This window comes from Mobula hypostoma, chromosome 9 (assembly GCF_963921235.1).
Source record: "Mobula hypostoma chromosome 9, sMobHyp1.1, whole genome shotgun sequence".
Lineage (NCBI taxonomy): Eukaryota > Metazoa > Chordata > Chondrichthyes > Myliobatiformes > Myliobatidae > Mobula > Mobula hypostoma.
Window position 1 is genome coordinate 150,901,085 of NC_086105.1, and position 22,119 is coordinate 150,923,203.

Here is a 22,119-nt window from a genome sequence, read left to right on the forward strand (position 1 = left end):
AGATGAACTTAATGGGTACTCTGCATCATTCTTCACTGTGGAATACATGAGCAGAGTGCCAGAGGTCCGTGAGTGTCAGGGAGCAGGAGTGAGTGCCATTGCTATTACAAAGGAAAAAGTGCTCGGAAAACTGGAAGGTCTTGAGGTGGATAAGTTACCTGGACCAGATGGACTACATCCCAGAGTTCTGAGAGAGGTTGCTGAAGAGACAGCAGACGCATTGGTCATGACCTTTCAACAATTGCTTGATTCTGGCATGGTCTCAGAGGACTAGAAAATTGTAAGTGTCATTCCACTCTTTAAGAAGGGAGGAAAGCAAAAGAAAGGAAATTATAGGCCTGTTAGCCTAACCTCAGTAGTTGGAAATGTGTTGGAGTCTATTATTAAGGATAAGGTTTTAGGGTACTTGGAGACTAATGATAAAATAAGTGAAAGTCAGCATGGTTTCTGTAAAGGGAAATCTTGCCAAACAAATTTGTTAGAGTTCTTTGAGGAAGTAACAAGTAGAGCGGACAAAGGAGAGACAGTGGATATTATCTACTTGGATTTTCAGATGGCATTTGATAAGGTGACAAATGAGGCAACTTATCAAGATAAAATCCCATGGCATTACAGGAGAGATACTGGTATGGACAGAGGAATGGCTGACAGGCAGGAGGCAACGAGTGGTGTTCCTCAGAGGTCAGTATGGGCCCGCTACTTTTCACATTGTTTGTCAGTGATTAAGATAATGGAATTCATGGCTTTGTGGCAAAGTTTGCAGATGATACAAAGATAGGTGGAGAGGTAGGTAGTGCTGAGGAAGCAATGAGATAGCAGCAGGAATTAGACAAATTGGAAGAATGGGCAAAAAAGTGGCAAATGGCAGTGTTGGGAAATGTATGATAATGCATTTTGACAAAAGGCACAAAAGTGTAAACTATTATCTAAATGGGGGAGGAAATTCAAACACCAGAGGTGCAAAGAGACTTGGGAGTCCTCGTGCAAGACTCCTGGAAGGTAAATCTACAGGTTGAGTCTGTGGTAAGGAAGGCAAATGCAACTTTTTCATTAATTTCAAGAGGAAAGTAAAATATAAAAACAAGATGATAATGCTGAGGCTTTATAAAACACTGGTCAGACCGCACTTGGAGTATTGGCAACGATTTTGGGCCCCACATCTCAGAAAGGATGTGTTGTCATTGAAGAGAGTCCAGAGGAGGTTCACAGGGATGATACCAGGAATGAAGGGGTTAATATACAAGGAGCATTTGGCAGCTTTGGGCCTGTACTCACTGGAATTTAGAAGAATGCGTGGGGATCTCATTGAAACCTATCAAATGTTGAAAGGACTAGATAAGGTGGATGTGGAGAGGATGTTTCCTATGGTAGGGGTGTCCAGAACTAGAGGGCACCCTTTAGATCAGAGGTAAGGAGGAAGTTTTTTAGCCAGAGAATCCATGGAATGCTCTGCCACAGATAGCTGTGGAGGCCAAGACCGTGGGTATATTTAAAGTGAAAATTGAGTTTCTTGATTGGTCAAGACATCACAGGATATGGCGAGAAGCTCGGTGTATAGAGTTGAGTGGGATCCAGGATTAGCCATGATGTAATGGCAGAGCAGACTTGATGGGCTGAAAAGTCTAATTCTGCTTCTAAGTCTTATGCTCTTATGGAGAGGAGAGTGGACCATGGGAGAAAGGGAAGGAGAAAGGGCAACAGAAGGAGGTGATAAGCAGGTGGGGAGAAGAGAAGTGGTCAGAGGGGAACGATAATGGTTAGCATTCTAAAATAAGTACAGAAGCAAAGGGAAATTTCCTTTTGCATAGCATGTAGTTGGTATCTGGAAGTCCTGATGTCAAGGCCCGTTGACCGGAGTCCTGGGTCTGCAAATCTCTGTCAGTCGTGCTGTAGTCGAATCCAAAAGGAGCTGGAAGATGCAGAAGTCAGCCTGTCCTGGGGTTAGAGGTCTGTGTATGTGTTGTGGGTGGGAGGCAGGATCGGGGCTTGTTATGCCATTGCTTGTTGTGTTCTGTGTTGCTCTGCTGAACACTGTGGGTATGTAATGTTGGCACCAGGAGTGTGGTGCCTCTTGTGGGATGCCCACAGCACATCCTGGGGTGCATTGTTTGTTAATACAAATGATACATTTCATTGCATGTTTCTTGGATAAAGATATGGTGGAGAATATTTTTCAAGGCTAAAGAGAAAGGGGAAAAGCCTGGAGAGTTGTTCTGGCATTGACATGGCTTCCTTCTGTGCTGTAAACATTCTGTGATTCTACTACCACAACACCAACACTACAGGGCAAATGATAAAGACAAGAGATTCTGGAAAATGCTGAAGGAGCTCAGGACTGATCAAGGTTCTCGGTCCTTTTCTTACACTTACCTGCAGAGTACGAACTTGCACACGGTTTGGCTCCACGGTGTAAATGCTCTCCTCGTGGACAGCCACAACACGGGAATCACAAGGAAATGAACCTGGAACAATACCAGCAGTTCACATCGGCTCCATTAACAGTGCAAACAAAAAGCTGTGCTTAATTAACACAGATATAGCAAACGTTTAGGAAAGTAAATGGTAAGTTAACCATGACTGGCAAGGAATTAGAGTACAATTTAAAATGTATTATTTAGAGATACAGTACAGAACAGGCCCTTCTGGCCCAACGAGCCGTGCCACCCAGTAACCCACCTATCTAACCCTGGCCTAATCATGGGACAATTTACAAAGACCAATTAGCCTACTAACCCATATGTCTTTGGACTGTGGGAGAAAACCGAACTGCCCAGAGGAAACCCACGCCGTTCATGGGGAGAACGTACAAACTCCTTACCGATGGCACCAGAATTCAACTCCAAAACTCCTAAACCTCTGAGCTGTAATAGTGTTGCGCTAATCACCATACTACTGTTACACCCTATTGAAATCTTTCAGCAGGCACAATGGGCTCGATGAGAAGATACCTGAAGCACTATGTATAGCTTCTTATCTTGAGGTTCAATGGATTAATGGAAGGTGCATCCAAAGAGGTACAATTTAAAAAAATGAGTCCATACTCATTTACTGGAGTATTTCTTAAAGTCGATTCCACTGAAATGTACACATTTCTTGAAAACACTTTTCCTTGCTTGAGAGCTAGAAGCAGGGCTCATGTTCTCCATACGACCAGAATACCAGATACATAGGAGCAGAATTACATCACTCAGCCCATCATGTCTGCTCCATTTCCATCATGGCCGACTATTACTTCTTAACCCCCTCTCTGTAGTGCGCCAATACGGTGGTTTTGTCATACTCGTATTCCCCCAACCTGGAACACCTAACAATCAAATTCTGCCCATCCTATTTATCAAGAGAATTCTTCTCCGTGATCCTGACCACAGTTTTATCACCATCGGATGACTGTAATCAGAGACTGAGGACTGCATGATGCCATCACCAAACAAGAAAAGGTCCATCCCGATGCATTTCAAATCATAGTCAGGGATTTCAACGAAGTTTGTTTGAAGAAAACCCTGCCCAATTACCATCAGCACATAACCGGAAGCACCAGAGTTCCCAACAGACTACACCACCGTTATATAAAGGAATACCTACCATTCCATGCCCAGACTGCATTTCAGGAAATCTGATAACTTGGCTGTCCTTCTCCTACCTGCACACAGGCAGAGGCTGCAGAGACGGCTCCAGAGGTTAGGACAATACGAGGTGGTCGCAAGAGACAACTTGTACTCCCTCCCCTTCACCACCACCCTCCACCTTCTTATTGTGGATTCTGCCCCCTTCCTTTCTAGTCCTGATGAAGGGTCTCAGCCCAACCGTCAATTCCTCTCCATAGATGTTGCCTGACTGCTGAGTTCCTCCAACATTTTGTGTGTGGTGCTAGGGTGGTGGGGGGGCAAACTGTAGATTTAAGGGAAGAATATAAAAGGGATATTAGGGGCAACTTTATTACAGAGGGTGGTGACCACAGGAACTGGTTGAGGTGGGTACAATATCATTTAAAAAATACTTGGATAGGTACATTGAAGGGTGGGGCTTGGAGGGATATGAGCCAAACACGGGAAACCAGGACTAGTTGGGTGGGCACTGTGGTTGGGATGGACTTGCTGGGCCAAAGGGCCTGTATCTGTGCTGTATTCCTCTGACTCTATTAATCAGTCGCTGCTTGATTTTACTTAAACAATAACATTACCTGCATTTTTCAGTGATGGTCCAAAAACACTAATGTGTTTGCCATTCCACACCACTACCATCTCCTGTAATAACAGAAAGCAGAGGTTTCACTCAGTGAAGTGCTCAGGTCTTCAAAGCAGAGGTTTGAACTAACTTGTGTCAAAAGCATCATACTGTAAGCAAGATGTGCCATCAACCTTCAAAACAGCTGTGAACAAGTGTGTTATAATTCAACTCTGGATCAGAGCATCATTTTCAAATTCCTTGACAGAGCAAACTTAATCCGTATTTTACTAGAGAACCGCAACAAGATGAGAGGCTGCTCATCAGAATGTGTTCACAGGACCCTAATCCATATAACTTGCACCTAATGAACAATGCCACGATGCAGCCTTGGGATTTTCCGCCCACCGTATTCACAAGCAAGTTGCTGGGTGTCAATATCTCTCAATGTCTCTCCTGAGCCCCACGCATTTTCGAGTAGCCTTTTTCACCAGGTTCTCTGGAAGCACAGCTCATTAGCCACTGGACCCAGTGGTGAGAAAGCCACCTTTCTCAAACACCGTACATCTATGGTCAGTATGATTTGGGTCCCAGCAAACCAGAAAGTTGGGATGTTTTGATCGCCTGAACCCCGATCTGAGCGAATATTGTGAAATTATTGCCCACATGCAGTTATCAGTCAGCAAGAAATAACAGATCATACATTACATACAATAAAAAAGGTGTATTTATGAATATCAGCTTAATCAAAGTTATTAAAGAAGAAAGATAAAAAAATAAAAGGGCCCATTATAATTAAACCAGTCACATGTGCACAAGGTTGGACATCACATCTTCCAGAGCTGGCGGTGTCTCTTACTCACAACACTGACTCCTATTCACCAATCACCAGTAGAACTTCCCATCTTGAACTCCATCAAATCCCACAATCCAATTGGATAGACTCCTACAGCGGGTTCTCTCGATCTTCTCTCTTCATCTCCCGCCAAAAAAGACCATGACTCGCACCAGTGTCTGTCACAAAACCTCTCCAATCAGCTTTCTCTAGAACCTTCTCCCAATGCCACCATCCTGATTGGCTGACCCAACATTCATAAGTTGAACATCATGACCCCTCATCTTTAACAGAAACCCAAGCACTATCAGCAGAACACACTCCTCCTACGGAAAACTATTTAATGAAATACCCTACAGCATTATCAGTAAAAATCTTAACCAGGGTGTTACAGATGCAATTACAAAGAAGGCCTGACAGCAGCCATATTTCATCTGGAGTTTGAGGAGACTTGGTAAGTCACCAAAGACTCACCAATGTCTACAGTTGTACAGTGGAGAGCATTCTGACTAGTTGTATCATCGTCTGGTATGGATTTTGGAATGGACAATGAACGCTACCTCACTATTTTTTCTCTTTATATTTTGCTCTTGTTTTGCAATACTTAGTTAATTTACTTTTTTGTACATATGTTTCATATTGTAATTATAGCTGCCATAAAACAACAGATTTCATGACATATGTTGGTGATATTAAACCTGATTCTGATAGTGCATTTATATCTGGGAGGATTCACTTCATCATTCATTGACTCCATCAAACCACCAAAATACCATAAAATGAACAAAATGCAAACCAGAACAGTGAATAAAATACTACCAATGAACTTCAAGAGCACAGAATACAGACACTGGTACACTTCACCTGCCACCTGTCGGATCTGGGATAGCAATAGCGTAGCAATTGGAAAATCAGGATTCTACTCTGCGCTGACTGTAACATGTTTGTACATTCTTCTCATGACCATATTAGCTTTCTCCAGGTGCTCCGGTTTCCTCCCACATTCCAAAGATGTGCAAGTTAGGGTTAGTAAGTTGTGGACATGCTGTGTTGGCACCGGAAGCATGGTGAAACTTTGCAGGCTGCCCCCAGCACAATCTTGGTCTGTGTTAACCTTTGACACAAAGGACACAATTCACTGCAAGTTTCAATGTGCATGTGACAAATAAAACTAAGCTTCTTTCTTAATCATCGATCTTATGTATACATGAAGGCACACCTATTTTGATGTCCATGTTTACAAGTTAGTTAGTTAGTGCCTGTTACATCACTTCATTTAGGGCAGTAATGAAGGTTCTCTATCTCTGTCTGTCCTCGGCCATCTTCTCTATCGTGCCCCAGGTGTGGTTCGGGGTCCTTATTTCTGCCTCTATAGTACAAAGTTGTCTTTGATCTCCCGCATTTCCTCCACCCTTCAGGGTGCAATGAAGAGATAACATAATGATGGAGTTAGCCTCTCTTCTCATCACTTGCCCAATCCACCTCCAACGTTTCCTCATGATGATTGTGACCATGTCCTCTTGATGTCACTGAAGGAGTAGCGTGCTGTTGGAGATCTTTCTTAGCCAGAGAATACAGCGGATCTTCTGGAAGCTCATGGTGTGGAATGATGACAGCTTGGCAAGGTCGCTCTGTGCCATTGACCAGCATTCTGACTTGTACAAGAGTGTGGATACAACACACCTCTGGTACAGCTTCACCTTGGTGTGGATGCTGTATTGGTTGATCCCCATATGTTGTTCATTGATATGAAGACATTTCTAGCTTTGCTGAGCGGTCCCACCATCTTGCTGAATGATTCTGCCCAGGTAGGTGAATCTGCCGGTGTTGGGTAAGTCAACGCCATATGCCTGGCGGTGGGAGGAGGAGACTCTACTTTGAGGGTCATGGTCTCAGTCTTTCTCTGCTTGACTCTGAGTCCAACCTGCCTACCAAAGGTACACAGGCACTGAGTTTTCTCCTGCATGTGCTGGAACATATGTGATAGTAATGCGAGGTCACCAGCAAAGTCATGGTCTTCTAAAGTAGAGAACAGAGTCCACCTAACGCCTCTCTGCTCATCTTTCGTTGTTTGCCTCATAACCCAGTCAATAACCAGGTTAAATAATATTGCCAACATCACACAGCCTTGCCTGACTCCTGTCTTGACCTCAAAGCTCGAATTGCTGTCCCCAACTTTGCAGGTGAAATTAGAGTAATGCCTTGGTTCATATATTTTTACTGTATGTATTTCATTTTTCACTGTTCTGTGCGAGCTGTTTGTTTTCCATTCATGTTTGGGTTATTGTTGAAGATAAGAGATGAAGAGATGTGTCTGCTATCCAATTAGGATGGCCGAATTGAAGGGGAGGTTTCTCTGGTGAGGGACACTAAGGTTGGGCTTGGGTTTTTTTTTGTTTGAGAGAAGAGAGAAGAGGTTGTAGGATTCGACCCGGAGCGGGACCGTAGTTCGACGAAACCCAAGGTGAGATCAGTTGAGGATCGGTGACTTGGGGGAAACCCGTGAGCTCTAACTTGTGCACCTTAGACTGTTACTTTTTTTTTCTTTTCTTTACTAACCCTTTAGTCAAATCATACATCCTTACAGGTCTCGTCACTTTCTGTTAGCTTCAGTGTATGCAGTTGAAGTTTCACCTTAATTTGTATTGACTTTGCATTTAACAATTTCTTCTTAATTTAAATTTTTTTTCCCTAAGGCTGTCCATGTTCCCTGCTGCATTCACTCTTTGTACTTCTTTCCAGCTCTGTATCCGAGACAAGCCTCACTGCTCTCCTTGGAAGACTGGGGTAATCCGTTTCCACATTGTGTTGATTCTGTCGACTGACTCATCTTCTTCAAGGTCTTGCAAGGCCTGGAATCTATTCTTTATCTGAATGGTGAATGCAGATCTCACACTGGTGTCCTTGAGCTTTTCAACATTAAAACGACTTTGTACATGTGTTCTGGTCCCAGTGTTTCTCAGATTGAGTTTCATCACTGTTACAAGGTGGTGATGACTTCCTGTATCTGCTCCTTTCTTTACCTTTACACCCTGCAAAGATCATCTGCATGTACCATTGATCATTAAATGGTCAATCCGGATCTTGTCATGTCCTCTGGGTGAGCATCATGTCAGTTTGTGGATTTCACAGAGTGGAAAGAGGGTCCCTCCTATGATCAGATTGTTTGTGGCACAGAATTCCACCAGTCTTTCACCACTGTTATTCATCGTTCCACATCCACGTGTGCCCATGATGCCAGTGAAGTCTAAGTTGTTATTTCCCACTATGGCGTTTAGATCTCCCATGATGTTGATGATGTCATGGTGTGGTGCTAACCTCTACCTTTGATTGCAGCTGTCCATAGAAGACATCCTTTGTTTCAATGTCACTATCGTTAGTTGGAGTATAGCACTGGATGACATTCATGGTCACTTGCTTCTCTTTTAGCCTGACTCATCAGCCTCCTGTTGACTGGTTTCCATTCCAGCAAGCACTCTTCAATGCCTTTTTTCAAAATGACTGCTACACCTGTTACGTGCTCAAGGAGATCTGTGTTTTTTTGTGAGAATGATGTAATGGTCTTTTGGAGGTCACCTGATGTGATTTTCCGGCTGATGTGAGGTCACGTGTGCACCATGGGTATATAAGGGTCGACCCAGGTGACGCAGTTGGTTTTTCTTAGTTTGTAGATTTCCAGGTAGAACGTGCTGTGTCTCCGTTTCTGTTGCGTGTTTGTTTTTGTGACGCAGTTTCATTTTTAAAACGAGTATTGTGTTCTATTGCAAGATGCCATATTATTGGACTGGAAATTTTTGCTAGATGTGTTGATTTACCCAATTCCAACAGTAGAAGGGAGAGTGAAGAATTTATCGAAGTACAGGACTGAAGGATCAAGAGGAGTCTGCATCGTTTGGCAGTTTAATAAAGGATCGACCTTATTGAGTCTTCATTGGAGGAGTAGCGACCTGCTTCGTGGATAACACTTGCCAAAAAGAGCAAAGAGTTCATGCAAAGGTTTGCTCTCTCTCTAAAAGAACTTAAGGTTTTTAAAAAAGGAGGGAGAGAGAAACCGGGGAATTATAGACCGGTTAGCCTAACGTCAGTGGTGGGGAAACTGCTGGAGTCAGTTATCAAGGATGTGATAACAGCACATTTGGAAAGCGGTGAAATGATCGGACAAAGTCAGCATGGATTTGTGAAAGGAAAATCATGTCTGACGAATCTCATAGAATTTTTTGAGGATGTAACTAGTAGAGTGGATAGGGGAGAACCAGTGGATGTGGTATATTTGGATTTTCAAAAGGCTTTTGACAAGGTCCCACACAGGAGATTAGTGTGCAAACTTAAAGCACACGGTATTGGGGGTAAGGTATTGGTGTGGGTGGAGAATTGGTTAGCAGACAGGAAGCAAAGAGTGGGAATAAATGGGACCTTTTCAGAATGGCAGGCGGTGACTAGTGGGGTACCGCAAGGCTCAGTGCTGGGACCCCAGTTGTTTACGATATATATTAATGACTTGGATGAGGGAATTAAATGCAGCATCTCCAAGTTTGTGGATGACACGAAGCTGGGTGGCAGTGTTAGCTGTGAGGAGGATGCTAAGAGGATGCAGGGTGACTTGGATAGGTTGGGTAAGTGGGCAAATTCATGGCAGATGCAATTTAATGTGGATAAATGTGAAGTCATCCACTTTGGTGGCAAAAATAGGAAAACAGATTATTATCTGAATGGTGGCCGATTAGGAAAAGGGGAGGTGCAACGAGACCTGGGTGTCATTATACACCAGTCATTGAAAGTGGGCATGCAGGTACAGCAGGCGGTGAAAAAGGCGAATGGTATGCTGGCATTTATAGCGAGAGGATTCGAGTACAGGAGCAGGGAGGTACTACTGCAGTTGTACAAGGCCTTGGTGAGACCACACCTGGAGTATTGTGTGCAGTTTTGGTCCCCTAATCTGAGGAAAGACATCCTTGCCATAGAGGGAGTACAAAGAAGGTTCACCAGATTGATTCCTGGGATGGCAGGACTTTCATATGAAGAAAGACTGGATGAACTGGGCTTGTACTCATTGGAATTTAGAAGATTGAGGGGGGATCTGATTGAAACGTATAAGATCCTAAAGGGATTGGACAGGCTAGATGCAGGAAGATTGTTCCCGATGTTGGGGAAGTCCAAAACGAGGGGCCACAGTTTGAGGATAGAGGGGAAGCCTTTTAGGACCGAGATTAGGAAAAACTTCTTCAGACAGAGAGTGGTGAATCTGTGGAATTCTCTGCCACAGGAAACAGTTGAGGCCAGTTCATTGGCTATATTTAAGAGGGAGTTAGATATGGCCCTTGTGGCTACGGGGGTCAGGGGGTATGGAGGGAAGGCTGGGGCGGGGTTCTGAGTTGGATGATCAGCCATGATCATAATAAATGGCGGTGCAGGCTCGAAGGGCCGAATGGCCTACTCCTGCACCTATTTTCTATGTTTCTATGTCAGTCGTTTTAAACTGTTTATTTTCGGTATCGTGAATCGTGTGGACAGAACCAGCAGGAAAGTCGCGTCTATGAAGAAATCCTTCTCCAGAGAAGTCTCTCCCAATTGAACGTGTAAATCTGTTGGACTTTCAAACTTATCATTTTAAGAACTATATCTGACTTTATCGCTTTAAGAACTGTTTTCGCATTTAACGCTTTAAGAACCATTAGTGAGTGACGAGGTGTTGAACGGCTGCATATCGATTAACTTCCGGTTAAAGTTTTCATTTGTTTTTTTCCTTCTCCTTTATCCGTGTTTAATAAATGTTTGGTTGTTTTTATATAACCTGTCTCGATTGATATTCATTGTTGCCGGTTACGTAACACATCATAAGGATGCTGAGCATCTTCCCTTCTTGAGTATAAAACTGTTTCACCAGTTGCTGCCTTTAGTCTGCCTGACCCTGTCCATCTGCTTTCACTGATGCCCAGTATATGTAGGTTGTAACAACACAGTTCTGCAGTTATTTCTGCTAACTTGCCAGTGTTGTATATGGTTCGTACATTCCAAAAACTAATTTTGGTCCTGGTCTTGGCGGTGTTCAGGGCTTCCTGAATTTTGTTTGACCAGTCAGGGTAGTTAGCCCTAAGCTGAACCCCAAACCTGGATGACTGGTGGACCACTCTTAGTCTGGCCTCTACTCTTTGACCTGTTTGGCATGGGTGACCCTACCAAGAGTCATAGCACAGGGCCCTGACTCCAGCCAACATAGTTCTCCAGATCATTGAGGCACACAAGCTTCCAAATCCAACGAGAAGGAGGACAAATGTGGTCCTCTTGGAGGCCATATTTACAAGGCACGCTTAGTCTTGACACGTCTATCTTCATGCCCATATCTACAAGGCACTCCCATTTCAACTCCCGTGTTTACAAGATATGCCTATTTTGATGACCGTATGCGGCGGAGCGGATTTCAGCTTCTTACCTTGGTGACATAAACCCCTTTGACGTGAATGTCTGTTCGCAGCATCTGCTCGTTTCCCGATGGGAAGCTGAGGCTGAGCTGGTTCGGAGCCACCTGTATTGCCGTCACTTGCTGATTGAAGTGAGCAGACATCACCTGCTCACTGAGGATGAGGACTGTGCCAGCACTGATCACACACAGCAGGTTCTTACTGGAGCCCCACTATGCAAACAGCAGACACAGACAGAGTGTCACCAAAGAGAGCAAATAACCAGGCAAGTCTTAAACATAAGTGATGCTGGAAATCCAGAGTAACACACACAAAATGCTGAGGAACCCAGCAGGTCAGGCAGCATCTATAGAGGATTAAAAAACTGGCATTTTGGGCCAAGATCCTTCATCTTTAGAAGGACGTCCCTTTAGAACAGGGATGAAGAGGAATTTCTTTAGCCAGCGGGCAGTGAATCTGTGGAATTCATTGCCACAAACGGTTGTGGAGGCCAAGTCATTGGGTATATTTAGAGGTTGATAGCTTCTTGATTAACCAGGGCATCAAAGGTTACAGGGAGAAAGCAAGCAAATGGGTTGAAAGAAACAATATATCAGCCATGATGGAATGGCGGAGCAAGCTTGATAAGCCAAATTTTCTGTATGTTGCTCTGGATTTCCAACATCTGCAGAATCTCTTGGGTTTATGAATACTGGTTATTTTCTATTGCAGAATTGTTGAAATAAACTCTGTGTGTAATAAGTTTAATTAATAAAGTGAGACTTACCTGCTAAAACACACATAACAGCGATAAAAGAGTCACACTAACCACTACATTACCATGGAGCTCCACAGTAGCGTCGGGTTGCTCAACACTATTATAGTTTGGTCTTGACCCGAAACATCCACTGTCCATTTCTCTCCATGGATGCTACCAAACCCATTGAGCTCCTTCAACACTTTGAATGTTCTTTAACCATCGAATGATTGTGCCACATGGCACCGCTAGTGAAAAGAATGAGATTGAGTATATTCTTCACCTCATTACCTTGAGCTGTATTATATTTCCTTCAAGATCTATTGGAGCTTGTAGTTTCCATTGGTCCTTCCCCTGCGCGCGGTGACCTCTCACACTGCTGACCAGAGTCTTTCGCCACATAGCAACTTGCCCTTTGGAGGTGCCAGCCACTAGGATACCTAGGGAACAGCATGTTAGTCTTCTGATCAGATTCCACAGAATAAGAAGTTCTACCCCAGCTTCTTCCTCCAGGCTGACAGACTTCTGTACACCCTGTTACCACCTAGTACACTCTTATTTTACTTAGAGATACACCATAGAACAGGCCCTTCCAGCCCTTCAAGCCATGCCACCAGCAACCCACCTATTTTAAGAGTAGCTTAATCATGGGACAATTTACAATGACCAATTAACCTACAACACAGTACGTCGTTGGACTGTGAGAGGAAACTGGAGCACCCAAAGGAAACCCAGGCATTCCACGGGGAGGACAAACATACTCCTTACAGAGGACACGACGACTGAACTCCGAACCGTGATGGCCAGAGATGTAACAGTATCATGCTAACTACTATGTGACATAACCTGTTTATTTATGATAGCATTAATACTGTTGTATATTTAGCTACTGTACATATATGTTGTATATTCACTTCATGTCAACTTGTACATAGCTTCATAGAGGAGGACAGCATAGAAACAGGGCTTTCAGTCCATCTAATCCATGATAAGACTATTTAAACTGCCTATTCACATCGACCTACACCAGGACCATAGACCTCTATATTCCTACTATCCACCTAACTATCCAAACTTCTCTTAAACATTGAAATTGAACTTGCATGCACCACTTTTGCTGGCAGCTCATTCTACACTCTCATGATCCTATGAGTGAAGAAGTTTCCCCTGCTTTTCTTTTAAACTTTTCACCATTCACCCTCCCCATGCCCTCTGGTTGTGGTCCCACCCAACCTCAATGGAAAAAGCCTGCTTGCTTTTACCCATCTATACCCCTCAATTTTGTATACCTCAATCAAATATCATCTCAATCTTCTATGTTCTAAAGAATACAATCCTAACCTATTCAATCTTTCTTTATAACTCAGGTTCTCCAGACCCGGCAATGTCCTTGTAAAATTTTCTCTGTACTCTTTCAAACTTGTTTAGAACTTTCCTGTAGGTAGGAGACCAAAACTGCACGCGATACTCCAAATTAGGCCTCATCAATGTCTTCCACAACTTCAACATAACATCCCATCTGCTTTACTCAGTACACTGATTTATGAAGACCAATGTGCCCTAAGCTTTCTTCACCACTGTATCTACCTGTGACGCCACTTTCAATAAATTATGGACCTGTTTTCCCAGATCCTTTTGTTCTACCACACTCTTCAGTGCCCTACTATTCACTGTGTAAGGCCTACCCTGGTGGATCCTACCAAAGTTGCACTTGCCTGCATCAAATTCTATCTGCCATTTTTTAGCCCATTTTTCCATCTGGTCCAGATCCCTCTGCAAGCCATGAAAGCCATCTTCAATGTCCACTGCACTCCTAATCTTGGTGTCATCCACAAATTTGCTGATCTAATTAACTACATTATCATTCCAATCATTGATTCTTGACTACCTGACTGGCAGACCACAGTACGTGTGCTTGCAACACTGTGTGTCCGACAGAGTGATCAGCAGCACTGGGGCTCCACAGGGGACTGTCTTGTCTCCCTTTCTCTTCACCATTTACACCTCAGACTTCAACTACTACACAGAGTCTTGTCATCTTCAGAAGTTTTCGGATGACTCTGCCATAGTTGGATGCATCAGCGAGGGAGATGAGGCTGAGTACAGGGCTACGGTAGGAAACTTTGTCACATGGTGTGAGCAGAATTATCTGCAGCGTAATGTGAAAAAGACTAAGGAGCTGGTGGTAGACCTGAGGTTAGCTAAGGCACCGGTGACCCCTGTTTCCATCCAGGGGGTCAGTGTGGACATGGTGGAGGATTACAAATACCTGGGGATACGAATTGACAATAAACTGGACTGGTCAAAGAACACCAAGGCTGTCTAAAAGAAGGGTCAGAGCCGTCTCTATTTCCTGAGGAGACTGAGGTCCTTTAACATCTGCCGGACAATGCTGAGGATGTTCTACGAGTCTGTGGTGGCCAGTGCTGTCATGTTTGCTGTTGTGTGCTGGGGCAGCAGGCTGAGGGTAGCAGACACCAACAGAATCAACAAACTCATTCGTAAGACCAGTGATGTTGTGGGGATGGAACTGGACTCTCTGATGGTGGTGTCTGAAAAGAGGATGCTGTCCAAATTGCATGCCATCTTGGACAATGTCTCCCAACCACTACATAATGGACTGGTTGGGCACAGGAGTACATTCAGCCAGAGACTCATTCCTCCGAGATGCAACACAGAGCGTCATAGGAAGTCATTCCTGCTTGTGGCCATCAAACTTTACAACTCCTCCCTTGGAGGGTCAGACACCCTGAGCCAATAGGCTGGTCCTGGACTTATTTCCTGGCATAATTTACATATTACTATTTAACTATTTATGGTTTTATTACTATTTATTATTTACGGTGCAACTGTAACAAAAACCAACTTCCCCAGGGATCAATAAAGTTTGACTATGACTATATAGATGTCAAACAACAAAGGCCACAGCACCAATTTCTGCGACACACCATTAGTCACAGGCCTCCGGTCAGAGAGGCAACCCTCTGCATCCACTCTCTGGCTTCTCCCGCAAAGCCAATGTCTGATCCAATTTACTACCTCACTCTGAATGCCAAGAGACTGAACTTTCTTGAGCAGCCACCCATGTGGGACCTTGTCAAATGCCTTACTAAAGTCCATGTAGAAAACATCCACTGCCTTGCCTTCATCCACTTTCCTGGCAACTTCCTTGTAAAACTCTATAAGATTGGTTAGACATGACCTACCACGCACAAAGCATGCGGACCATCCTTAATCAGTTCCTGTCTATCCAAGTACTTATAGATGGACCTCAAGAGAGAGAATTTGTAGAATGTCTAAGGGATGGCTTTTTAGAACAGCTTGTTGTTGAGCCCACTAGGGGGTCGGCTGTGCTGGATTGGATGTTGTGCAATGATCCAGAGGTGATAAGAGAGCTTAAGGTTAAAGAACCCTTAGGGAACAGTGATCATAGTATGATCGTTCACATTGAAATTTGAGAGGGAAAAAATAAAATCCAATGTGTTGGTATTTCAGGGGATTAAAGGAAATTACAATGGCATGAGAAGGGAACTGGCTAAAGTTGACTGGAAAGGGACATTTGCAGGAAGGACAGCAGAGCAGCAATGGCTGGAGTTACTGTGAAAAATGAGGGAAGTGCAAGAAAGATATATTCCAAATAAGATGAAATTTTCAAACGGAAAAAGGACATTACCGTGGCTGACAAGTGAAATCAGAGCCAAAGTAAAAGCTAAAGAGCGGGCATACAATGAAGCCAAAGCTAGTGGCAAGACAGAGGATTGGGAAGCTTTTAAAAACTTGCAGAAGGAAACTAAGAAGGTCATTAAGAAGGAAAAGATGAATTATGAAAGGAAGCTGGTGATTAATATCAAAGAAGATACTAAAAGCTTTTTTTAAAAGGGTAAAAGGGAGTTGAGGGTAAATATAGGACCAATACAAAATGGTGCTGGAGATATTGTAATGAGAGATGCACAGATGGCAGAGGAAATGAATGCGTATTTTACATCAGTCTTCACAGTGGAAGACATCTGCAATATACCGGACATTCAAGAGTGTCAGGGAAGTGAAGTATGTGTAGTGAAAATTACGACTGAGAAGGTGCTCAGGAAGCGTAATGGTCTGAGGGTGGATAAATCTCCTGGACCTGATGGAATGCACCCTCTGGTTCTGAAGGAAGTAGCTGGAGAGATTGTGGAGGCATTAATAATGATATTTCAAGAATTGATAGATTTTGGCATGGTACCAGATGACTGAAAAATTGCAAATGTTATTCTGCATTTAAAAAGGGTGGGAGGCAGCAGAAAGGAAACTATAGACCTGTTACCCTGACATCAGTGGTTGGGAAGTTGTTGGAATCGATTTTTAGGGATGAGATTACGGTATACCTGGAGGTACATGACAAGATAGGCCAAAGCCAGCATGGTTTCCTGAAAGGAAAATCCTGCCTGACTAACCTACTGCAAGTTTTTGAGGAAATTACAAGCAGGGTAAATGAAGGAGATGCAGTGGATGTGGTGTACTTGGAATTTCAGAAGACCTCTGACAAGGTGTCGCACATGAGGCTGCTTAGCAAGATAAGAGCCCATGGAATTATAGGGAAGTTACTAGCATGGGTGGAGCATTGGCTGATCGGAAGAAAACAGAGAGTGGGAATAAAGGGATCCTATTCTGGCTGGCTGCCAATTATCAGTGGAGTTCCACAGGGGTCGGTGTTGGGACCGCTGCCTTTTACAATGTATGTCAATGATTTGGACTATGGAATTAATAGATTTGTTGCTAAATTTGCCAATGATATAAATATATGTGGAGGAGTGGGTAGTGTTGGGGAAACAGAGAGCCTGCAGAGAGACGTAGATAGTTTAGGGGAATGGGCAAAGAAGTGGCAAATGAAATACATTGTTGGAAAGTGCATTTCAGTGGAAGAAATTAAACAGGCAGACTATTATTTTGATGGGGAGAGAATTCAAAATGCAGAGATGCAAAGGGACTTGGGAGTCTTTGTGCAGGATACCCTAAAGGTTAACCTCCAGGTTGAGTCAGTGGTGAAGAAGGCGAAGGCAAAGTTGGTATTCATTTCTAAAGGTATAGAATACAAGAGAAGGGATGTGATGTTGAGGCTCTATAAGGCACTTGTGAGACCACACTTGGAGTATTGTGTGCAGTTTTGGGCTCCTTATTTTAGAAAGGATACACTGACATTGGAGAGGGTTCAGAGAAGATTCACGAGAATGATTCCAGGAATGAAAGGGTTACCATATGAGGAATGTCTGGCAGCTCTTGGGCTGTATTCCCCGGAGTTCAGGAGAATGAAGGGGGAGCTCATAGAAACATTCCGAATGTAAAAAGACCTGAACAGATTAGGTATGGCAAAGTTATTTCCCATGGTAGGGGATTCTAGGACAACAGGGCAAGACTTCAGGATTGAAGGACGTCCATTTGGAACAGAGAGGCGGAGAAATTACTTTAGTCAGAGGGTGGTAAATCTGTGGAATTTGTTGCCACAAGCGGCTGTGGAGGCCAAGTCATTGGGTGTATTTAAGGCAGAAATAGATAGGTTCTTCATAAGTCAAGGCATCAAAAGTATGGGGAGAAGGCAGGGGAGTGGAGATGACTGGAAGAATTGGATCAGCCCATGACTGAATGGTGGAGCAGACTCGATGGGCCAAATGGCCTACTTCTGCTCCTATATCTTATGGTCTTATATCCAGTCCCTTAGTAAACCTTCCAATAACTTTCCTACAACTGATGTCAGACTCCCCAGTCTATAATTTCCTGGTTTATGTTTAGAGCCTTTTCTTAAACAGCAGAACAACATTGGCTATTCTCCAATCCTCTGGTACCTCTCCTGTTGGTAAGGATGATTTAAATATCTCTCTATGGCCCCGGCAATTTCTGCACTTGTCTCCCACAGGGTCCAAGGGAACTCTTGGTCAGGCCCTGGGGATTTATCCACTCTGATTTGCATCTACATAATTTTTTTAACCTATTAATATTATTTTATGTGCTGTATGTGATACATGTACTGTTTTGCACCCCAGTCCTAGAGGAACATTGTTTCGTTTAGCTGTATACATCTATACAATTGAATGTCAATAAACTCATATTAGAACTTAAACATGGGGGCCAGCTGGTGGCGCAACGACATCGGCCCAGACCCGGGAGCGGAAATTCCCCGATTCAAAACTAGTTGGGTCCGCTCCCAAGTACGCTTTCCATCCGTGTCGGGTTGAGTGTGGAGATCACAACTCGGCCTCATAAAATAAAGGGAAAATACTGCGAGAATGTCAGTGTGAGGAGTGGCTCGCCACACAGTCTCTCTCTCGCTCCGCGCCTTGTAAAAAGCCATGAAAAAGACATCACGGACACACGCACGGACACGCAGACGCACACAGAGACTTGCACGCACGCAGACACACGCCAAAAAAAGAACTTGAACATGGAGTGAGTGATTTTGCAGTGGATAATTTTATGATTAAGCCTCTGATTTTATTTTTGTCAGCATGTATTTTGAAGAAAAGTGAAACTTAAGTCTGACTGAATACGTGACTACTACACAACAACATGATACTGTGGTGTACGATATTTACAAACCAATCAGGAACGATTCAAGTTGAATTAGTGCTCAACAGTCAGCGCAGGCAAACAAAATGGTGGTGAGTGGGGAGTGGAAGAGCAAATGGACAGGGAGGAAGAGCAGGATGGTTTCTGTCAATTCATTTAGACCATTTATAGAAAACAGTCAGCAATTATTGTTGTGCTACTCATTCAAGGACCAACAGACACAAAAAGTTACGGGAACTCAGCAGAGCAGGCAGAATCTCTGGAAAGGGATAAAGTGTCAATGTTTCAGGCCATGACCCTTCATCAGGAGTGGAAGAGAAGGAAGCAGAACCCAGAATAAGAAGGTGGGGGGAGAGGGAAGAGTACAAGCTGGGAGGTGATAGGGAGACCAGGTGACGCGGATGAGTGGTATGAAATAAGAAGCTGGGAGGCGATAGGTGGAAGAGGTAAAAGGCAGAAGAAGGAGGAATCTGATAGGAGGTGACTGTGGACCATGAGAGAAAGAGAAGGAGGAGGGGATGATAGGTAGATGGGGAGAAGTGAATCGGTAAGAGGAGAGCTAAAATGGGGAATGAAAAAGAAGAGGAGGAAAAGCCAGAAATTATTGGGAGTTGGAAAATCTATGTTCAGACATCAGGTTGGAGGTTACACAAACAGAATATGAGGTGCTGCTCCTCAAACCTAAGAGAGGCCTCATCGTGACAGTAGAGGAGGCCGTGGACTAACATGTTGGAATGGGAATGGGATTTAAGGACTGTCCAGTTTAGTTATCTCAGGCACACTGGGATGAGAAGGAAATAAAAAACTACCCTGACGTTCAAACTTACCTTTATTTTTACAGTAGGAGATACAATTGATGCTTTCTCCAGTGCTAAATCCCAGGTGCTCATCTAGTGTCAACACATAATTCTCATCTCTACCCAGATCCCAGAGTCTGAAGAAAAAGCAGAACAGATTACAGGTCAAAGATTAGCTTTATTTGACATGTACTATACATCGAAACATCGAAATACAGTGATATGTGTTGTTTGCGTCAACAACCAACACAGTCCGAGGATGTGTTGGGGTCCGCCCTCAAGTGTTTCCATGCTTCTTGTGCAAACATAGCAAGCCCTTTACTGACCATAACCTGTACATCCTTGAAACGTGCAAACATAGCAAGCTCTTTACTGACCCTAACTTTTACGTCTTTGGAATGTGGTGGGAAGCTGGAACTCCTGGAGGAAACCCATGCAGTCACGGAGAGAACACACAAACTCCTTGCATACAGCAGAAGGAATTGAACTCCAATCTTAAAGCTGGTACTGCAATTGTATTGCACTAACCACTACACTACCATGCTGTCCTACAGATAATATGGATATGACATATTCTATCACCCAGTCTTCATCACAACAAATATTTTAAGGGCAACCTGAAGGCACAGTGGTTTGAGTTAGTGGCACTCACACCAGTAACCCAGTTTCAATCCAGAACTCGGGAGGTGTCTAAGTGAAGTTTGCACATTCTCCCTATGACTGCTTGTTTTCCTCTAGCTGGCCTGATTTTCTCCCAGATCATAACAATGTTCTGGTAGGCTAATTGGCTACAGTAATCCGTCGCTAGTTTGTGACTCGCAGTTGACAAGAAGATGGATATAAATAGGAGAATGGGATTGATAGATAGAAAAAACAAAGCCCGAGCAACATAAACAAAATGCTGGAGGAGTTCAGCAGGTCAGGCAGCGTCTTGAGGGACCTGAAAGCCAGGATCAGGGAGGCTAAAGATAGGTACAGGAGGAAGCCTGAGTGGAAACTCCAGCAGAACAACATGAGAGAGGTCTGGAGGGGGATGAGGACCATCACTGGGTTCCGGCAAACTAGCAACAGAGGAGCTGAAGGCAGTGTGGACAGGGCCAACGAACTTAACCTGTTCTTTAACAGATTTGACATTGTGGCCCCTGCCCATCCCCCACATGAGTCATCTGTTGTCGGCCCCCAACCAACACATATTCCACTCTCCCCTCCCACCCCTCCTCACAGTCCCCCAGCCTGCTCTCATGACTATACCCCTTCCCCACACAAAACCACCACGGTGGGCTTCACAGCTGAACAGGTGAGAGGACAGCTGAAACGTCTCAACCCAAGCAAGGCTGTAGGACCGGATGGTGTCAGTACCAGGGTGCTCAAAGCCTGTGCCCCTCAGCTATGTGGAGTACTTTGCCATGTATTCAACCTGAGCCTGAGGCTCTGGAGGGTTCCTGTGCTGTGGAAGACGTCCTGCCTCGTCCCTGTGCTGAAGAGGCCGGTGGCATTGACCTCCCACATCATGAAGACCCTGGAGAGACTAGTTCTGGAGCTGCTCCGGCCTATGGTCAGGCCACACTTAGATCCCCTCCAGTTCACCCACCAGCCCCGACTAGGAGTTGAGGATGCCATCATCTACCTGCTGAACCGTGTCTACGCCCACCTGGACAAGCCAGCGAGCACTGAGGGTCATGTTTTTTGACTTCTCCAGTGCATTCAACACCATCTGCCCTGCTCTGCTGGGGGAGAAGCTGACAGCGATGCAGGTGGATGCTTTCCTGGTGTCATGGATTCTTGATTACCTGACTGGCAGACCACAGTACGTGTGCTTGCAACACTGTGTGTCTGACAGACTGATCAGCAGCACTGGGGCTCCACAGGGGACTGTCTTGTCTCCCTTTCACTTCACCACTTACACCTCAGACTTCAACTACTGCACAGAGTCTTGTCATCTTCAGAAGTTTTCTGATGACTCTGCCATAGTTGGATGCATCAGCAAGGGAGATGAGGCTGAGTACAGGGCTACGGTAGGAAACTTTGTCACATGGTGTGAGCAGAATTATCTGCAGCTTAATGTGAAAAAGACTAAGGAGCTGGTGGTAGACCTGAGGAGAGCTAAGGTACCGGCGACCCCTGTTTCCATCCAGGGGGTCAGGGTGGACATGGTGGAGGATTACAAATACCTGGGGATACGAATTGACAACAAACTGGACTGGTCAAAGAACACTGCTGTCTACAAGAAGGGTCAGAGCCGTCTCTATTTCCTGAGGAGACTGAGGTCCTTTAACATCTGTTGGATGTTGCTGAGGATGTTCTACGAGACTGTGGTGGCCAGTGCTATCATGTTTGCTGTTGTGTGCTGGGGCAGCAGGCTGAGGGTAGCAGACACCAACAGAATCAACAAACTCATTCGAAAGGCCAGTGATGTTGTGGGGATGGAACTGGACTCTCTGATGGTGGTGTCTGAAAAGAGGATGTTGTCCAAATTGCATGCCATCTTGGACAACGTCTCCCATCCACTACATAATGTACTGGTTGGGCACAGGAGTACATTCAGCCAGAGACTCATTCCACCGAGATGCAGCACAGAGCGTCATAGGAAGTCATTCCTGCCTGTGGCCATCAAACTTTACAACTCCT

At 44.4% G+C, this 22,119-nt stretch overlaps 1 protein-coding gene across 2 annotated transcripts in view; it reads right to left on the reverse strand.

Moving 5' to 3' along the window:
- Positions 1 to 22,119, reverse strand: part of ift140 (intraflagellar transport 140 homolog (Chlamydomonas)) — a 225,761-nt gene that overhangs the window by 177,770 nt on the left and 25,872 nt on the right. For both annotated transcript variants that reach the window (XM_063059480.1, XM_063059479.1), the window contains exons 8-12: positions 19,522 to 19,628; positions 12,446 to 12,594; positions 11,430 to 11,630; positions 4,181 to 4,244; positions 2,371 to 2,462 (exon numbers count right to left, since the gene is read on the reverse strand). In XM_063059480.1, the coding sequence (XP_062915550.1) occupies positions 2,371 to 2,462; positions 4,181 to 4,244; positions 11,430 to 11,630; positions 12,446 to 12,594; positions 19,522 to 19,628 (613 nt within the window). The remainder of the gene's footprint in view (positions 1 to 2,370; positions 2,463 to 4,180; positions 4,245 to 11,429; positions 11,631 to 12,445; positions 12,595 to 19,521; positions 19,629 to 22,119) is intronic.